The sequence below is a fragment of the Hypomesus nipponensis genome, chromosome 15 (assembly GCF_054491055.1).
Source record: "Hypomesus nipponensis isolate SF chromosome 15, ASM5449105v1, whole genome shotgun sequence".
Classification (NCBI taxonomy): Eukaryota; Metazoa; Chordata; class Actinopteri; order Osmeriformes; family Osmeridae; genus Hypomesus; species Hypomesus nipponensis.
In genome coordinates this window covers 2,592,969-2,612,348 of record NC_140375.1, presented here as the reverse complement: position 1 = coordinate 2,612,348, position 19,380 = coordinate 2,592,969, and the positions used below count along the sequence as shown (strand labels likewise).

General features: G+C 40.9%; 2 protein-coding genes across 4 annotated transcripts; one reads left to right on the top strand and one right to left on the bottom strand.

Moving 5' to 3' along the window:
• The first annotated feature begins 1,923 nt into the window (after positions 1 to 1,923).
• Positions 1,924 to 5,006, top strand: mmp13b (matrix metallopeptidase 13b). Its single transcript, XM_084674063.1, has 8 exons — positions 1,924 to 2,147; positions 2,667 to 2,815; positions 2,927 to 3,052; positions 3,164 to 3,319; positions 3,434 to 3,688; positions 3,840 to 3,999; positions 4,155 to 4,258; positions 4,433 to 5,006. Exons 1-8 carry the CDS (start codon positions 1,975 to 1,977, stop codon positions 4,531 to 4,533), a joined length of 1,224 nt encoding a protein of 407 aa, XP_084530189.1. The 5' UTR covers positions 1,924 to 1,974; the 3' UTR covers positions 4,534 to 5,006.
• Positions 5,007 to 10,825: 5,819 nt separating this feature from the next.
• tsku (tsukushi small leucine rich proteoglycan homolog (Xenopus laevis)) lies at positions 10,826 to 17,794 on the bottom strand. Of its 3 annotated transcripts, XM_084675244.1 has the most exons (3): positions 17,530 to 17,794; positions 15,246 to 15,292; positions 10,826 to 13,368 (listed from the first exon to the last, which is right to left on the bottom strand). In XM_084675244.1, the coding sequence occupies exon 3, from the start codon at positions 13,360 to 13,362 to the stop codon at positions 12,319 to 12,321; it is 1,044 nt and encodes a 347-aa protein (XP_084531370.1). In that variant the 5' UTR covers positions 13,363 to 13,368; positions 15,246 to 15,292; positions 17,530 to 17,794; the 3' UTR covers positions 10,826 to 12,318. The 3 variants fall into 3 exon arrangements, with proteins under 3 accessions (XP_084531370.1, XP_084531369.1, XP_084531371.1); XM_084675243.1 differs by lacking the exon at positions 15,246 to 15,292; XM_084675245.1 differs by lacking the exons at positions 15,246 to 15,292; positions 17,530 to 17,794 and adding an exon at positions 14,468 to 14,667.
• Positions 17,795 to 19,380: the final 1,586 nt, after the last annotated feature.

Sequence of the window (19,380 nt, the reverse complement as noted above, 5' to 3'; positions counted from 1 at the left end):
CAAAAAGAGAACAGATTAACAGAACCAAAAACAAGAACACACAGTCAGGGCCTCTGGTGGCCAACAAAGGGTCACAACCCTGACATGAAATCAATAGTTCACCATCAAGTTGCAAGTTAAAGTATTTTGATAGGTGAGCTTCAATATATAATTTGGTGACTTGTACTGAATATTGGGTGATTTGACCAAATGTGAAATAGGATTAAATCAATGTGTGTTTGAGTAATACTGTATGAGTATGTATGTACACATGTGTGTGTGGGGGAGGTTGTCTGGATGTTGACTATCTGAAAATAGGTTCAAAATACCCCCATCCAACTTCCCTAACTCTGACTCAGAACCACCCAGTTCTTACTCCTCAAGTGATGTCACTATGTATGGAGTCAGTGGTCTTAGTCATAATGACACAGCCACATGTTGTGCAAATATAGCAAATTACATTAAATCATATTTTTACGTACAAAAGGTGTACTTGAATGTTTGTCAAGCTTTCAACATGTTCAGACTGAAGATAGGGTCAAGTGCAGGGTTGTTGTTAGTTACATACCTCCGTTACAGTAAGTGCAAGGTTACTTGTGTTATGTCATTTGTAAGGTGGTCCTGGCTCTGTGTATGTTATGGAATTTAGACACGCAGGCACACTGCACACTACTGACACCCACACACACACACACAAAATGCTGTCGTTAAGAAAGGTGAGTATTGTGAAATTCCGTACTTTCTGGAAGACAGATGTCCACCAATGAGGAATGACACAGTGAGACTTCAACATAAATAACTACTTCAGTAGTTCCCAATACTACAATATGAGTCTGTAGTTTAAAAAAAAATTGTTAATTGACAACACTAATGTTTTAGCGAACTAATATGAGTCCATCAATCCACATGGTTATTTTATAGTTTTATACAATCTTTTTTGTTGTCTTGAATTTTTCATTGTTCTAGACTGAGTTTTCCATTAGTCATGCCTTCTGTCTGGTTCAAATTAAACACTTACAAACAGTCATGGGAACAATGTGTCTGAAGACTTGACATGGTTCATCTCAAGTCTTGTTTTCTTCACAGATAGTATTGACGGGCATCTGTTCTCCTCATTGGTCAAAATACACCGTTGTTATGCAAACTTCAAAGTGCATCTACAGTACAGTTCTGTAGATACAGTTTACTAATGAGAAATGAATAAGAATGTATTTAAGAAACCCAGACAAAATGGCCATATGGCTTAAAAACTACAGAATTGCACATTCCAGGTGAGTTCAAGGCAGTTCACATCACCAACAACACTCATGTCCTGTTGCTGACATGCAATTTTCAGGTGAAGTTGAGAGGAAGTGGCTAGGTACTTTTACATGAATCAGTCACACTTAAAAGCAGAAGAAAAAAAAACTAAAATCCTATAAATACGTCTCAGAGCCCTTTTGCCTCCCAGACTGTGTTTGACATTACAAAGACAACATGGAAATGACAGGTTTGCTGTTTCTGCTTATGGCTGCCCATTCTGCATTCACAATGCCTCTATCTACAGAGGACACTGACAAGTGGTTACAGGCTGAGGTAAGACTAGACTAGCTACCGATGGTATGTTCTGAACAGTCGGAGTTTAGCATTTGTGTTTTGTTCATCTGGTGTGTTTGTGTACTTTCCTATTACAGTAGTCATTGTTATGTCATATTTGTACGAATATATGACGTTACATGGTGTTTTATGTGGATCTCATTGCTTTTCCATCTAAAAATTATTGGAATTTTCTTCCAGACATGTTGTCAAGTCAATAATCATATATTGTATTATTAAATATATACGATTGAAAAAATCAAATAACCGATTTGTTGACAACCCTCACAAAGACACAGAGAGAAGTGGCAGTATAGTAAATGGTTTCATTGTCTTACAACCCCATTGTCGTCCAAACAGAGATACCTTCGTAAGTTCTATGGACTCCCAGTTGCACTTCAGAGCAGGAGATCCAACTCCATGGAGACTAAGATCAGGGAGATGCAGTCCTTCTTCAAGCTCCAGGTAACAGGCGAGCTGGATGACAACACCCTGGAGCTGATGAACAAGGCGAGGTGTGGTGTTCCAGATGTAGGCGAATACAACCTCTTCCCCAGAAACCTCAAATGGCACAGCAACAACTTGACTTTCAGGTGATTATTACACGCAGTAGACGCATTCATGGGCAGTGTTGCATTCCAGAAAGTTCCACTGCACCAAAGCTGTTTGTACCCCTCACAGATAGCAGGTGAGAGGTTAGGTCTGGGCATAGCTACTAGTTTTTAACATAAGATTGCTGATTCTGGTTTGAATCCACAACCAAATGAACAACATATTTCAGGGTCAGATGGCTGAACGGTTAGGGAGTCAGGCTATTAATCAGAAGCTTGTTGGTTCGATTCCCGGACGTGCAAAATGACATTGTGTCCTTGGACAAGGCACTTCACCTGCCTCGGGGAGAATGTCCCTGTACTTACTGTAAGTCGCTCTGGATAAGAGCATCTGCTAAATGTAACATGGGAACCATGTACTGAAAAGCATTTTTGTGACATCACTCTGCTGTGGTATATAAAAGACATGAGCCATGTAGACCTAAACCACACCAGAATCGATTAATTCAATTATAATTATATATGTGTATAAATCAAGTCACCATTCCTTTGATGTCTCAGGATAGTGAATTACACTCCGGACCTGAAGAAGGAGGAAGTGGACAGAGCCATCCGGAAAGCTTTCAATATCTGGTCTGATGTCACTCCTCTCACCTTCAAGAAGATCTACAAGGGCAACGCGGACATTATGATAAGCTTTGGTTCAAAAGGTTAGAAAAAATGATGAATAGTTCAACTGTGGTATTCAATCACACTGATACTGTTTTAGATGATTTCATTTCCCATACCTTAACACTTTGACATTTGCCTATGTTCGATAGAGCACGGAGACTACAATCCCTTTGATGGACCTAATGGCCTCTTAGCCCACGCCTATCCCCCTGGTAAGGACATCGGAGGAGACACTCACTTTGACGAGGACGAACACTGGTCGACGGACTCAAGTGGTGAGTTATGTCCTTTCACATCATATCATCATTTGATGTTTCGTGAAGAACGTGTGCCATTTCTTGGTTAGTTGTCTAAAGACCAACCTGACTTCTGGCTCCTCTCTGCAGAATACAACCTGTTCCTAGTTGCCAGCCATGAGTTTGGCCATGCTCTGGGTCTGTCCCATTCTAATGACCCAGGAGCTCTCATGTACCCTGTCTACTCATTCAGCAACGATTATCCACTGGCTGAGGACGATGTCATGGGCATTCAAGCTCTCTATGGTGCGTTTGTCTTAGTCTCACAACAGTTAAGCTAATTATTTTCATTTTTTTTTAGTTCCTCTCGTTGGAATACCACCATGTTAGGTGTTAATTAATGATATTGTCGCATCACAGGCCCCAACCCCAACCCCAAGAAGGTAAACCCTAAGCCTGATGCCCCCAACAAGTGTGACCCCATGTTGGGCTTTGACGCTGTGACTGAGCTAAGAGGAGAGACCATCATCTTCAAAGACAGGTTCTACTGGCGCCTTCACCAGCAAATGGTAGAACCTGAGCAGACCCTGATCAAGTCCACCTGGCCCTCCATCCCCAACAAGGTGGACGCTGCCTACGAGAACCCAGAGAAAGACCTGGTGTTCATATTCAGTGGTGGGTTCCAGAACATACACATGCATACTAGTGAAGTTGAATTTCTTGTCATGTTAACAATGCCTAGTCATCTACAGTGTTCCTCCCTCTTCCTCCCTCTGTCCTACTCAAGCACTGAGGCATTTAATCACATTTTGATTGGTTTCCACAGGAATCAAAATGTGGGCCCTGAATGGTTATAACCTGGTGGAAGGTTACCCCAAGTACATCCACAAACTAGGCCTTCCCAAGACAGTCCGTAAAGTGGACGCAGCTGTGCATATCCAGGACACTGGCAAGACTCTGCTATTTACAGATGAGGACTACTGGAGGTATAGGCACTCATGTACCACTTGTATAGTACATGATTGAGTGTGTGTTTTACTGTAATTGATTAGTAAGTTATAGTATGAATGATAAGATGTGTTAAATAAGGGAATTTTCCCTCAATCTCCGCAGTAAAACTATTTTTTATGTATTTCCACAGCTATGACGAGAGTATTGGCCACATGGACAGTGGCTACCCCAGAGGGATTAAAACAGATTTCCCAGGAATAGGAGATGAGGTGGATGCTGTTTCACATATTAATGGTATGTTTCCAGCCTCAACTTAACAACATTTCTGTTAAATTTGGTATATTTATATTAAAGTATTATTTCCCCATGTGTGACAATCACCTATTTAATTATTAAACATATATTTGTGCATGCTTTGAATGCACTGTAATCAATATCAATGAATATTTTATATCTTTTGTCTCTCAGGATATTTGAATTTCTTCCGTGATAACTTGCTATTTGAATACAGCTACACCTCACGGAAGGTCATGGGTATTCAAAGATCAAACTCCATCCTCAACTGTTGATACACTAGTGGACAACCCTGATAGCTGGAACAGATTGCATATATGTGCTGGACACCTGTAGTAAATGTCACTGGTATGACATTGATTGCTGGAATATTCTATGTCTAAAAACATGTCTGGTATCGGTAGAATATTTATTTTGTGTATTTTATTAAATGTAATAATTTGTTGTTTTCAAAAAATTGTGTTTGAAGTAAACACTATTTCTGACGAACTCCTCATGTATATTTTAGAGCTTGTTGTTTTGGCTTCTCGACATTAATGGTTCTGCTGCTCTCAAGTGAATAATTTCAAGCACGATCCAAGAGCTGTGCACTTTTCATAATGCAGCTACATCATGTGGCCACTAGAGGGAACCATGTCAACAAGAATAAATGAGTTGGAACAACTTCAGTATGCTATCGGAGTAACAAAAGAATAAGCTGAGCACCATGTGTCCTCAATTACATTTTGTAATATGTGTTGAAATAAAAAAACCAGTAAGAACTTCCATCATCCTGGAAACCTTTAAATTTATGACCTTGTACGTCCTCAACACTGCAATAGTAACAGCACTATTATACTGTTGATGATATGGTAACATCACATTAGGTTTTGGTATAGTTTATGGTTTCATGATGAATAGCTAACCCTGACATCCTCTGTGTGTATATAACTCCACTACCCAGACAGTCTTGCTAAACAGCTAATGACCTCATCAAAAGGAGCTATGACACAAACAGCATGAGACAGACAAGGAACCAGACTCATCAGAGGGAACCTAAACCAATCCAAAGTCTGACACATAAAAATGTTCAAAGTTGGTGAGCAGTTTAATCCCAATCATGTGGATACAATTATAGAGCGGGCCTCTCATCTTTTCCTTTCCCAGTCGACTGCATCTCTGGCTGCTTCTATTGCCAGTCAAACATCCCTCTTGAGACATCTTTGGCCTGTCACAACATACTTAAACTTGAAATCTAGTGCCTGCAGCACGTCCTGAATAGTGAAACAGTAGTGTGACAAAATGGAATCGCTACCATTTGCTAAACCACAAAGCAAGTGGGTGATCACCTACAAACATCCAACCATTTCATCTTTATTCCTCGAGCCCTGGAAATGAACAGCCCAATGAAAACCTTACAAATGGAGCATACAATGGTGCTAAAGAGCCAACTGGTTTGTGCTGAGAAAACACCTCGGGCACAGAAAGGTCCACAAACTGTTAACCCGCAGCAGAGCTCTTGTCTCCTGCTGGGAGCAGCCTGAGCCGTAGCACCTCTGATGGAAACCAGATGTGAGAGAAAGACAGCAGAGAGGGCAACAATCTCAGGATGTCTCCCCTTTCCTTTGGAAAACTCAGGACCTCAGAGAGCAATGCAGGTCTCCCACCCAAACAGCGGAATCTCAGTATTTTGATGCTGGACACTATGTAGTCATAAAGATAGAAACTGTAAGATTACTTGCAATATCTCTCTTTGCTTATTTCTTTGTTGTTGGTTTGTTGCCCAGATTCAATAGCTGTCGATTCTGAGAAGCAGGAATCGACAGGAATTAGTCCTGATCTCTTTAAGGCCTGATGACAGTGGGTCTAGGAATCACAGGACAGGACAGGGTTCTGTTTCACAAATAACAACGTACCAATAAGGTTTATCTCAGATCTACTGGGAGTCCCTGGGAACTTCCCATGTGACCGTTGGTCTTTTTCCATGGCACACTGCCAGCTGGACAAGTCATGATGCTCTCTCAGACCAGAATAAAATCAAACGATAAATCTGAATGCTGTGTTTGAATGGGACCCATAGAGCCATATCAGAAAAATGCACTGTGTGTTGTGCATCACATATCCAAAAATAGTCCTACCATGGCTTGAAAAGAGGTTACAGTCATGGTGAAAATGTCATTAGCTTATTGCATGAACAGTTACCAGCTGTAGTTTAGTGCAAATTCATAACTTGATAGTGGGAACACTTCACCACTGTGTGACACCTAAAATGACACACGAGTGTGTGTTATAAAAAAGACGGGTGGTGGTGTAACTGTCTCTGTAAACTTCACATTTCTGCAAGTATCAACTTTACTGGAGACTGGAGAAGTGTGTCGTTCCTGTTCAAAGCTCATTCCAATTTCAAGTTGTTGAGTGAAACAGAATTTGTAAAGTGAACATATTTGCGTTAAAACTCACTAACACACATTCCTAAAAAGGTGAAAGTTGACATTCTTTTCACATAGCCAGGAGTGATGTCAAGAAGCTATGTAAGACCACTCTTCTTTTCACCAAAGAGAAGTTATTCTTTAGATTGATGTTTCTTGGAGCAACCACGGAGAGAGGCAAGTAGGTGAATATTATTTATATGACCAACCAACACCAACCCAAAAGGTCATTATTAACAGAAATAGGTTCATTTAAACCAATTCAAGTAGTACACATGACACAAGATATTGAACATGATAGCACACAAGGTATAAGGACAGTCAAAGTATGCAGAAGAATCTTCTTACACTTGATACCAGATATTGACAAATCTTGACAAACCTATAGACCAGGAAGCATCGACTTACATTTAGTCATTTAGCAGACGCTCTTATCCAGAGTGACTTACAGTAAGTACAGGGACATTCTCCCCCGAGGCAAGTAGGGTGAAGTGCCTTGCCCAAGGACACAACGTCATTTGACACGGTCAGGAATCAAACCGGCAACCTTCTGATTCCCAGCCTGATTTCCTAACTGCTCAGCCACCTGACTCCCTACTTGCATTTCAATTGTATGGTTCAGATTTGTGAACACTATAACCTAAGCTTACAATTTGGGAGGCAAATTATTTTTCTCCCATGTAAAACAATGTGCCACCAGCTTCACCTACAACATACTGCAACACAAAATGTTCACAAAAAGAGTCACAAATTCACTCATGAAGAGTGAAACAGTCGGGACACTTCCATTCTTGAAGGCCATTCAGTCCAGTAGCACTTGTAGGTCCTTCACAGACATGGTAAATGGTTGTGAGTTAACCTTAAGGCTGTAGCAATCTATCTACATAAACTTCAACCAGTTTAAGTAAAAAATAGTTATACTTAGTTATGACTACAACTAAAAACAAGTTCCAGTTATAGTGAGTTTTAGTTTGGCATTCCAAAGCTGTCATTCAAAAGCAATGTATTTGTGTGTCGAACACAAAAAAAGAACACAAAATCTAAACAGGCACTATTTCTTAACACAGAACTCATGACCGAACAGCAATGTGTGTCTGTGACACATGATCATCCCAGCTCCTCTATTGTTTACCTCTCAAACAGCAGCCTCTCGTGACAAGCTGTGACAGGGGGTGATAGCAGCCATTGTTATCTAGGAGCCTTGAGCATCATGATCTTTCCCCACAAAGCCAAAGTGTACATTAAGTCAGCACAGCCAGTACTATCCAAACAAACATCCGATAAACAGTCTTGTTTCATGAAAAACCACTGCAGTCTTGCACTTAGTACCCCAAAAGACTAGTTTCAAGCATCCAGACAAAACCTGTAATTTGCAGAGAAGAGCGAGGCTAATGTGTGATCTAGAGCAATTAGCTGCTTCAGTGGCTCGACCCTCAGAGGGATGTGTCCATTAAGGTCAGATTACACTCGTACGATCGCTGTTCAAGCATGCGTGGAAAGGTGAAGCAAGGCTCTGGACCTGTGTGCATGAACTAATTACACCCTCCAGAAGTTCCACTTGATTTGGAGTGATTACATTTTCGAGGCATTTTCGAGCCAAATACATTTTGAGTGTGGAGGGTGCCAAGGTTCATTACCTCTGTAACTTCTTTCAATCACAAATGAATAACCTCAAATTGTAATGACGGGCCATTTAATAAAGCCTTTATGGTTGGTCTGGATGAACGTAAATGAGGACGTACTCCATAAACTGCACACACTCAGGTACTTGATCATATTCACAGTGTGTGGAACTGTGGGGTATTTTACTTTGCAGTTGCTTTCCAAACCCTTTACCGATTTATCTTCCACATTTTCCATCTTCATATTTTGTTTTGAGTTGTTTTATTGAGGAAAAATACATAGAGCAATCCGAAGAACACATGACATTTTGAACTCAAACTAATTTCCCTCCGGGGTCATGTGTAGGCATTTTGGAAAACTGGAAACTCAAGGCACCTTTGAAGTACTCAGAAGGTCTCTCTTCTTGTTCGGCTAGATTGTGTTGCGGATTAAATTGCTCGAGCTGTATCTGACTGAACGGAAGAGAACAAGGCACATGTACTTATCAGCTCACTGCTTCAAAGTGAGTTGAGAGATAAAGTGGGCCGTGGATGCTTGGCTCAGAAGAAGAACAAAGAAGCCACTTCATATGTGATTAACAGGCTGGCTCCTTGAAACTCAGCCACCCCTGGAGAGATATCACATTTCCCTTTCACGTGACATAGCTACAGAGCCAAGAGGAATGCTTTTCTCTTGACCATGGATATGGTGTATCACTTTCTCCGTTCGGGTGACAGGACAATAAAAATCCTCATCTAGGCACTTCTCAAATGCAAATTCTGTACATGGATAAGTTCAGTGCACAAAGGTAGCCAGTATTTGGCTGTGAACCAGAGCTTTGCTGGTTTCAACCTTACACCGGTAATAGGGTTGAGTGCTGAGCATCATGGGGTCTTTAATGATTGGTGGAGGCTCAAGAAAAACAAGACGTAAGTCCAACTGTATTTAAAACACTAGAATTTGCAAAAAGAAACAGATATTGTGAGTCAGAAACAGAATCAGAGTTTTTAATACATTATGCCCATTATAGAGAAAGCATCAACATCTAGAAAGGCCAAGAATACAATTCCGGAACATTGATTTTCTTTATTTAATATATAATTCATGATATAGTCTGCTCAGTGTGTGTGTGTGTGTGTGTGTGATGTGCATGTGAGCGTCTCTCTTGCATGTGCATGATCACAGAAGGCCATCACCCGTCAGTGTTAACACACAAACACACACTCTTGCCCTTGTGCAAGGAGATAGCTCTAGCTGTTTCTCATGCATTATTGAGTGGCCCTCAAATGTTGTTCGACATAACTCCAGAAGTCTCATAAACAAAGCTTGCAGCATTACCGTAATCCCTGGAGAGAGTAAGCCCTTGGCCCGCTGACCTGTGTGTGCCATCCAGCTTTTCTAAAGAGCTGAAGCATTACTAAATACCATACAGGAGAGTGGCAGTTTTTTATTTCATTAAATTATTTTGCGTTGGGATGACACCGACGTTAGAGTGGCTACTCAACCTAGTGGCTTGGTCTACTCCACCCCCCACCACTACAGCATACCTTCTCTGCATGAGACATATGGCACAGAAATCTCCAGGTGATTTATTACGTAATGGGGTCAGCCCACCCGTTCCCCCCCCCCCCCCCCCCCACAGTCCCGTCCCCACACACACACAGACTTTCCATGCTGGTATGGCTAGTTCAAAGGCATTCTAATTAAAGGTCAGCAAAGTTCAACTGGAAATTCCCTGTTTAGTTCATTCAAGCCACCTAAGCCCAAAATGGCCAACTTTGGTTTGAAAGGTTGTCTATTGTAATGTGTGGGACACAATCTGTAAACCCCCTTTTTGTGTAGTCGGATGTTGTTTGGCTCGGTCTTTAGCATATGGGTCTCTTAGAATTCAAAGAGCTTCGTCTTGGCAGTTCCTCAGACAAGCCTTAGGGATAACTGAATGCGTCTCTGTGTCTTCACTGAGGAATAGGCCATAATGCAACACACCCTCTCAGCACACACAGAGGAGATCTGTAAAGGTTTCCTCGCCATGACTGAATCTTGGTTTGTCCCTCTCCCTTTTCTGTTCCTTTTTGTTCTGTCTGAAGCCGTCAGTCCACCACTCCATGGTGCCAGGCCAGGGTCGGCTTTCTTAGCCCACTTGTGATTAAAGGACCTCTCAAGACCACCAGCGTGTATGTGAGTGAGTGAATGATTGAGTGAGTGAGTGAGAGCATGGTGTGAATTTGTTTGTGTGCGGAATAACTGTACAGTAAATAAAGGAGGTAGGTTATAATCTGCATATTTTGAGAAAGTAAACAGTAAAAGTAAACTAGGAACCAACAATTGTCCTTAAGGAACACACCCTGTGAGTCAACCCAGGAGACATGCATTTGCTGGGGAAAAAATATTTTCTATTGAATTGCGAAATACTGTGACACTTTTGGTGGATATAAAAAAGAGACGTGTATTTTTCTTTGCAGACACACCCAGCAATAGCAGCAGCTGAAACAGTCAATAAAACACAGACATAACACAGTGTTGCAGAACAATACTGTGCGTTTCAGTTGTAAGACAATTCAGAGAGAAAGTCATTTATTAAACTATATATTTAATATAAAGGTCATAAGCTCTGTTGATAAAAAAAACATCATTTTACAGATGTTTTACATTCAAAATATGTCATCTGCAGTGATTAAAATGATTCTCCGCTTAGGTCAACCTACAAACCACAGGAATACCAATGTAGCAAAAGACACTATTACAAATGTTTTTGGAATAATCTTCGAAAAAAATTCAGATTTGCCCAGTGCATTATCAGATGCAGTTAAGATAGTGTTACATCAATTAAACGTACAATAATTGTCTAATGCTAATGCGACTAACTGTAACGCTCTTTGGAGTATCTGCTTGATAAGAAAACATGAATGTTCAAACATGTCTGCTTTTATGCATATATGTATGCAGGAATGCAAAGAAATTCACAGGAAGACAATACAATTCAATTACACAAATTTCAAATACAAGTTTATGGCACGGCCTGAAGGAATTCTAAAAACAAGCACACATACTATGAGAAGTTGAACACAAAGTCTTTGTTTTGTATTAGTCATTTGGAATTATAAGACTGCATGTCAGCCCTCATTGTGTCACCTGTCTGTTTAAAGTGAGCAGCCAAAGCTGAAGGTCCGAGGCCATGTAAACATGACTGAACTGCAACCAGACTGTTCACTCTATCAGGAGGCAAAAATATTACTGGAATTGGCAAACAAACTGTAGAACAAGTTTGCATAGAAAAGTCCACACTTTGAAGACAAAAAAATTAATACTACTATACTATAAAATATTTATTGGTAGTTATTAATGTTATCCCAAGTATCAAAAGGCATTGTGGATTCAACAGAAATGCTAACACATTTTGTGTCTTATGTCCATGTACGCAAAAGAAACCCACCCCCAAGTGAAAAAGTGCAAAATTACAAATTGTTGGATAACAAAAATGTTAAGCAAAGTATAACTTTAAAGAGTAAGTGAGGCCTTCATAAAGAACATGGCATATGTAACCAACCTGGCCATATACTGAAATGGCATTACACATTCAAATGCAGTTACGAAGCAGCATATAAAGGCAAAATGCTTCATTTTTAGGCATGAAATGGTGGAAAGGTACACTTCAGTATGTCGAGTTTAGGGTTAAGTTTAGAGCTCAGGTAGGGAAGTGAACATTCTGGAAACTGTATTTGAACCTGGGCCACATGCAATAATAGGTATTTAAAGGTGTCTATCACCCGATTAGCATTGGATATCTGCCTGGTGTAAAGATCATGAAACTGGATAAGGTATGACAAACATATAGCACTGAGTATGGGGACCTCATGAAGCTGTGTCAAAATGGTTAAAGATTTGGAAACTTCTTTAAGGAAGGCTTCATAAAGCTTTAAAGTATACTTTGTATACAGTCAAACCAACTAAATATCTATAAGAGCAAGGATCAAGTTTGACAGGAAGAAACAGTTGCATATTTAAGAAGGCACCGTTATTGGAGTAGTCCATTCCGAAGGCATGAGGGCCTCAAGAAAGAATGCCCTTGATGTTACAGGTTAGTACGTGGTCAAACTGGACTTGACCTAGCTGCCTGTGAAACTGCCCTTGTTTCTGAGTTCTCCAGCAATGTGTGCTTGGGCCTAAAGTAATACTCCTAATGCTAGGCAAGTGGCTTAGCATGTTGTTTGGCAGAGATGTTACTCCAGAGTTAGACAAATTGAGCTCCTGCAGGGAGACAAGACCAATGAACACTGCTGGGCTCAGTGTCTTGAGATTGATGTTGCTGGACAAGTCCAAAACTTGGAGATTGTGCAGGCCACTAAAGCTGTTCGGTTGGATGTCTGAAAGCTCACTGAGGCCACTGAGAGAAAGGTGTACAAGGTCCTTCAGCTCCTCAAACGCCCCCTCCTCAATGCAGGAGATAGAATTTCCATCCAGGTTCAGGTCCCGCAATGGAATTCCAACCAACTTGGGGACGCTCCTCAGCCGGTTCTCCGCTAGCGTCATGCTCTGGACATGCAGCGCACCCCCATGTGGCCCCCTGGAGACCGAGCTCAGCCAGTTGTGGGACAGATCCACAGTCATTGGCTCGCCGTGACCCCTGGTGATGAACACATCCAGGTCAAAGTCCCGGAAATGGTTGTGGCTAAGGTCCACGTCCACTAGAGGAAGGCCAGAGAAGCAGCCCTGAGCCAAGCTGTCCAGAGAGTTGTGGCTCAGGTCCAGGGTCTGGAGATAGCGCAGCCGGGACAAGGCCTTGGAGCTGACCTGGCTGATGAGATTGCTACTCAGGTCCAGGCTGACCAGCGTAGTGTAGCCGGGGCCAGAAAGCATGGTGTCAGACAATAGGCCCATGGAGTTGGAAGAGAGGTCTAGATGGGCTGTGTCCAGGGGGATGGGGATGGGGATGTTGGAGGGTCCCACTCCCCTGCAGTCCACTCTGGTCAGGCTGAAGCTGTCGAACAGACCAAAGCTCTCCACTTCACAGTGGCAGCTAGGGTGGCAATTCTTTACTTCACCTGCATGGACCCAGGCAAGCAGGGACATGCTAACCCACAGAAGAAGACTCATCCTTGTCTGGAAGGGGACATAAAAGGGATTAACAGGTGAATCATCGGTTTCATTTATTAAAATACAGCACAATGACTCACTTGGTTTATATGCGAAAGTCGAAAAACATATTTAAAAAATGCATAAAAAACATTATGGCTTCCGTTAAATGAAAAGTACAGCTGATAGGAGATATCAGTGATGCTAAATAAACGTGTCAGGAGATGTACTAGATATACTCCAGTGTCTGTCCATTTATAAAAATACAATGTATGAAACATTGAATTTGAAATATAAGTTAGAGTTATGAATAAATATGGTCAGTAAGCTAAATATAGCCAGTGCATAAACAAAGCGCTTAGATCTAAGATTTATTGATGGAACTGAGTTTTGTGTTATTAGTTAAAACTCAAATTCAATCAACTCAGATTACGGTATCCATTGAAACAGTTGTACTTGTTTCTTACATGCTCTGTATGAACATACCCCAGTACAGCTTTAATTGAACAGTTCGAATTTAGGCTGGAATACTAAACATGGCTTTGAACGTTAATAAAAAAGTTTTCCATCCAAAAATCCATCTTGCATTTTGAGCCAAACAAGCTTCTCTCTAATTGGCTTTCCAGTGGGTTTGGCCTGATTGTGTTCACCACAGTCCATATTGACGTTTTTAGTCATAGTTTATTACACAAAACATGTTCATGGTTGTGAAAACACTTGAGGCACATCCTCACTCAAGGTTCTTAACATATCTCTGTCTAGCCAGTGGACAATGGGTACAAAGAGATGAAGTATATGAGAACATTGGAGTGTAAAGACGCAAAGATAGAGCAAAGGCCGTGGCTCATGTGGCTCAAGTGTCTAACAAACTAACAGCTCTAAGGTAAAACACTCTAAAACAAACCACAGCTAAATCAGATCAATCTTTGCAAACATTTAATTGAATTGCATAACAAACAGTAGGTGCATGTATCAGCAACTTTGTGGCTTAGTTAAGTCACATCAAAAAGGAATAAAGTTTGTAAACACCCTGGCATTTCAAAAAGCAAAAGAATTGTCGAAATACATCAATATCACCACTCCAAATGATTAAGTGCCACATGCTGCAATGTTCTACACTCTATACCTCAATGTCCAGTTGATGTCAATGGTTTCCTCTAATCTGAACTATTCCACCTGCTTTCAAAGAGCTTCTGAAAATGAACAGAATGCTGCTGGTGCTTCAAATACATTTGCTGCTTGAACGAGTCGAGCCTGTCTGCAGGTAAATGATCTGCCCCTAAACCTCTTACATCACTTGGCAGCCACATACTCATAATAGGTGGAGAGAACTCTCTCTCTCTCACACACACACACACACACACACACACACACACACACACACTGACACGCTATTGGACAAAGGTTAATAGTTGGTTTTGTACTGGTGGAGGCAAATTGTGTTTTTTTCGTCCACCAAGACCATGACCAAGCACTTTTTTTTTAAGTAGGTTAAGGTTGAGTGGTCAATCTACAGGTTTCTTATCCCATTAATAAAAACATTATCAGAGATAATGGTCCTTTAACATGGAAGGGTTACAGAGTGTTCTTTCATAAGTGAGGTTGCATAATCTACAAGGTATTCTGAAATACTTCAGGTTCATAGTAAGGCTTATTAGTGGTAAGCTGACCCTAAGTCTACTCAAAAAGGAGTTGTTAATTGTTCTCTTGTTTTCTGACTGTTATGATTGTTTTTCCTCTTTGTTCGCATACGTTTCAGTAAAAAGACACGTACATATTTGCGTAGACCCGTAACACAGATATGATATGGCATTTTATTTTTGCATTTGAAAACACACAACTTTCCATTTTTCCTCATAAACTTTATGGTTTAACATTACAGTTTGTGTATTAAAAAAACTTACATTGTCCAGTCAGCTTGCATCTCTAAAATAGACCCAACTGCACCAGGCTTCAGGGAAGGAACAGAAAAATGCAAAAAGTAAATAAATAAAAAAGTTTCACAATACGCATCTTCAAAACAAATATACAAACATTCCTGTTTTGTGTCTCCACTTGAAAGTAAAACTACTTCAAGCAACTGTGCTGCTGTGTTACATACAGGTTGAGAAAAACAGAAAAGCAAACAATTACTGTGGCTAAGTATGATCTCAGTATGAAACTGTTTCTCTCAGAAATAAAAACATTAATGAAAATGAGAGAGGAAGCAGACTAGCGTGGGTTTGTTTTTGTTTTTTTTGCCATCGGGTTTGTTGACTTAAAGCTTGAGTCACGCCAACGGTGTTTTAACGATACAAAAAAAGCCAGGTCTGCTTATTTTATACGTAAACTTGAGACGAGTAAACACGCCATTTCCCTATTTAACAACTTTCCAAGATACCAAGCCCTCCTTCAGCTTATCAAAGCTTCCTCCTATGCCTCCACACAAGTCCAAAGTGAGGTCCACATCCTATTGTTTTTAATACAAACTGAACCGGCACCACCCTTTTCCTCCACATTACCTCATTTGCACTTTTAAAAACAATTACTTCATCTGCAGAGAATCATTTTCTCTCCAACATTTACAAGCCTGTATGCCCTCATGCAGACCTTGAAGAGACTTTATTATAAAACCCATGGGAGGGCGGTCTGTGTAAATAAGTGTTGGTACTACAAAGCAAGCGGTCGTTTGGTTTATCAGAGTGCCAGTAAGGCCTTCTTGTCGCTGCCATTTGGCTCAGCAACCCCATCTATCCATCTGCTTCATCACAAGGGGGTGGTGAACTTTTATCACCAGCTGTTTCTCTCATCCTTCGAGCCATAAATCTCAAATAACAGCATCTGGGTGTTCCGACTTCAAATCAGCTCATATTTAACCACTATAATTACTTGACTGTGATGACTATTTGGGGTGCAAATCTCTTCAGTGGACAATTGACAGAGAACCTCTAACCATGGCCCACAAACACCATTTCTCTTTCTCCGTGGCCACACTCAGCATATCCCTAGGCATGGACACCTACCTTAAACTAGTAAATCACATCCAATAAAAGAGAAAACAGCTGCAGATTACATAAAGCACATGATCAAGTGTGATCATGCACTACAGATAAATTATCCTTAAGGGATTTCAATTGCCTTTGCATCTTCATTTATTATGAACCTCAGCAATATTTCTATTCCACCTGTTGTTTGGGTCCACTTTCCCAACTCAATCCCCAAGTTCAAGCTTGCAAACAATTCAATTTAGAGGATAGATAAAATGCTAATCCTTTTAAGACAAATCACTACATGGCATTAAGAAAGGTCAGATTTAACGTGTACTTAAAGCAGTAGTCCTTAACAGTATTAGACCAGGACAACTTGTGTCTGATGGACAAACTACCCCCCCCCCCCCCCCCCCCAACTGTGATGTGTTTAAACTTGTAGTTAAGGTGGCAGGTCACAGTACAGTTTCCCATCCAAGTCAAACTACCCCTAAAGATGCTTCTAATGTGTATGGCGTGCTACAAACTAATGATTAACATCATGTTTTTTTTTTATAGAAGCCTACTGTAAGATAGTAATTATTGTGCAATAGGCAGTCATCGTTTGGTCTAACCTCTAAGGATACGGTATCAGTGGGTGAAAACTATGGTTCATTAAAAGAGTATAAAGTGATAATACTGCGCAATGGAAGCCTGAGAAACTGGTCTGGGTAAGCAGGTCTAGAGGCGGGCGATATGACTTTGGGTACTGCCACTGCAGATCAAATTTCCTGCAGCCGTGGCAGACCATGCAGGGCCCTTGTCGCGAAGAAATGTATCTATCACACCCAAACATGGACAGTATTGTCGAGCCTTCTAACTAGAGCTAAAAACTCAGAAAAGGTGCCTCGGCTGAAATTGTATCACTTCGATCACGCCCCCGCCCATTTCCTCTGTCAGTGACCATGTGTCAATTTCTCCACGCATCAATCACTCACATGTAAACGGCAGAAGTTAGGACCAAAATATCCGCTTAAGAGGTGTTGTTAACATACTATTTTCTAGAATAATTGTGTGCTTTATGCATACAAATAAAACCAACAAAGCGGTTTTCAAACTAGCCACGGTAATCTGAAATCTGATCTCTCCCTGAATTTGTCGAAACCATTCCATCCGCATGTAGCTGAATACATTTGAGTAGCCTAACTGCTAAATTGAAGAGTCCTCGCTTTGGTAAACTTACCTTGACCATGTAATAAGAATTTGGAGTTGAAGTGCCAACCGGACAGTCACTTTAGGCTGTTTTATATAGGCTACATTTTACATTTGACAAAATCGGCTCCTCATCCAATTTTGTAGATCCGTCGGCATTTGGCAGTGTAGCGAAGTATGTTTGACTCCTTGCCGTCTGTGGATCATTGTCTGGTGCGTACCATAACGCTGACTAAAGGAGGAGAGATTCGCAGTCCTTCGCACCCATATCTCATAAAGTCTTTCTGGATTTCCGCCGCAACCAACTCCTCTTAGCACAATGCGCTCTCTAGCGGCACCCTCGAAGGTACAGATGGCAGAATTAAAAGGAACGAAAAACGTTATGCAATAATGAGGCCGTCTTATGTCTCAGATAGGCTCAAAACGTGAAAAGGAAAGTAAAAGTTAAGTGTGCAACTGTTATAAAATTCAAAATAGAGCTTTTGACACGGATTAAACAAAAACAGATAGCCTACTGTCCATTAGACTTTGATCAAAGCAGAAGTGACCATGTAATGTGTTATAGTAGTGCCATAGTTTGAATTCCATTTTAAATGTCCAACTTCATCTACGTTGGTTCCATTTAGTGCCTTCAAATCGGACAAGGATCCATGGCCATTCAAAGTGGCCAGTTGTCGAGTTCAGTGAGTAGGCTACGTCAACAGAGCAACTGTATATAGGAACGAAGCTTAGGGACGGTGAGAGCCACAGGGGGGATATGTTAAATACAGGCATTGTTTAGGATTGTTATTTTGAGTTAATTCCTATTTGCCTTTCAAGTGCCAAGCTGCAAAGTATTGATCAATTTCACGATATGCCATGTGATTTATGTACACTGTAATAAACATTGGTTGAAGCTCACTCTGTTTTATTGTGAAAAAGAAGCAAGGAAGAAAGCTGACTAAGAATAATCCATCAGATACAATGGGGAACTAGAACTTCAGAACGAGTCAATGTTCTGTTAAAATGTTCTATGTCTTCTCCACAAGGTGGCGCCAGAACTAAGCACATCAAAATAGAAAAGGCAATTCACGTGTCTCCCTTAAAGGAAGAAAAGAAAATTAGAAAAATATATTATTACAATACTGCTATAGGTTGTTCCACACATTTATTTCAGTTGGATTTTCATGCGCATATAATAGCATTTATAATAGTAATAGCATTTTCTCAGATGCAGATACAAGATAGAAAATGACCTGCTTGCACATTGACAGGTTTTCTTCAGTGTAATATTGTGTTCCTCTTGAGTGTTTCCAGAGTGCTAGTGTGTTCAGCTGCATCACAGTGTCCATTTCTGCTGAGCAGGCAATTTTCTCCCCTATACCAGGCTGCAGGACAGAGGTGTTACATTTAAGAGGCTCATCAGCTTATATGGATATGGGTCAGCAAAGGTGGAATCACTTACCTCGTCCTCCTGTACCACTTGAACCACACACCACACTCACCTGGAGCATACTTCTCTCTCTCTCTCTCTCTCTCTCTCTCTCTCTCTCTCTCTCTCTCTCTCTCTCTCTCTCTCTCTCTCTCTCTCTCTCTCTCTCTCTCTCTCTCTCTCTCTCTCTCTCTCTCTCTCTCTCTCTCTCTCTCTCTCTCTGTCTCTCAAGCCTTTCTCATTCTCTCTCTCTTCATCTCTGTCTGTCAGAACCTCTCCCTGCTTCTCTCTCTGTTTCTTTCTCTCTATGGTGCACATGGCCTAAATTAACTTCTGATGATCTGGGGAAAAGAGAAATCATTGTAATTGCTTTGTACAATATGTGATATATACATTCACAGCTGTAGTAATATGGTATTTGGTACCTGAAATAAGGTATCTGGCTTTCCACATGGCTAGCACCTGTTATTC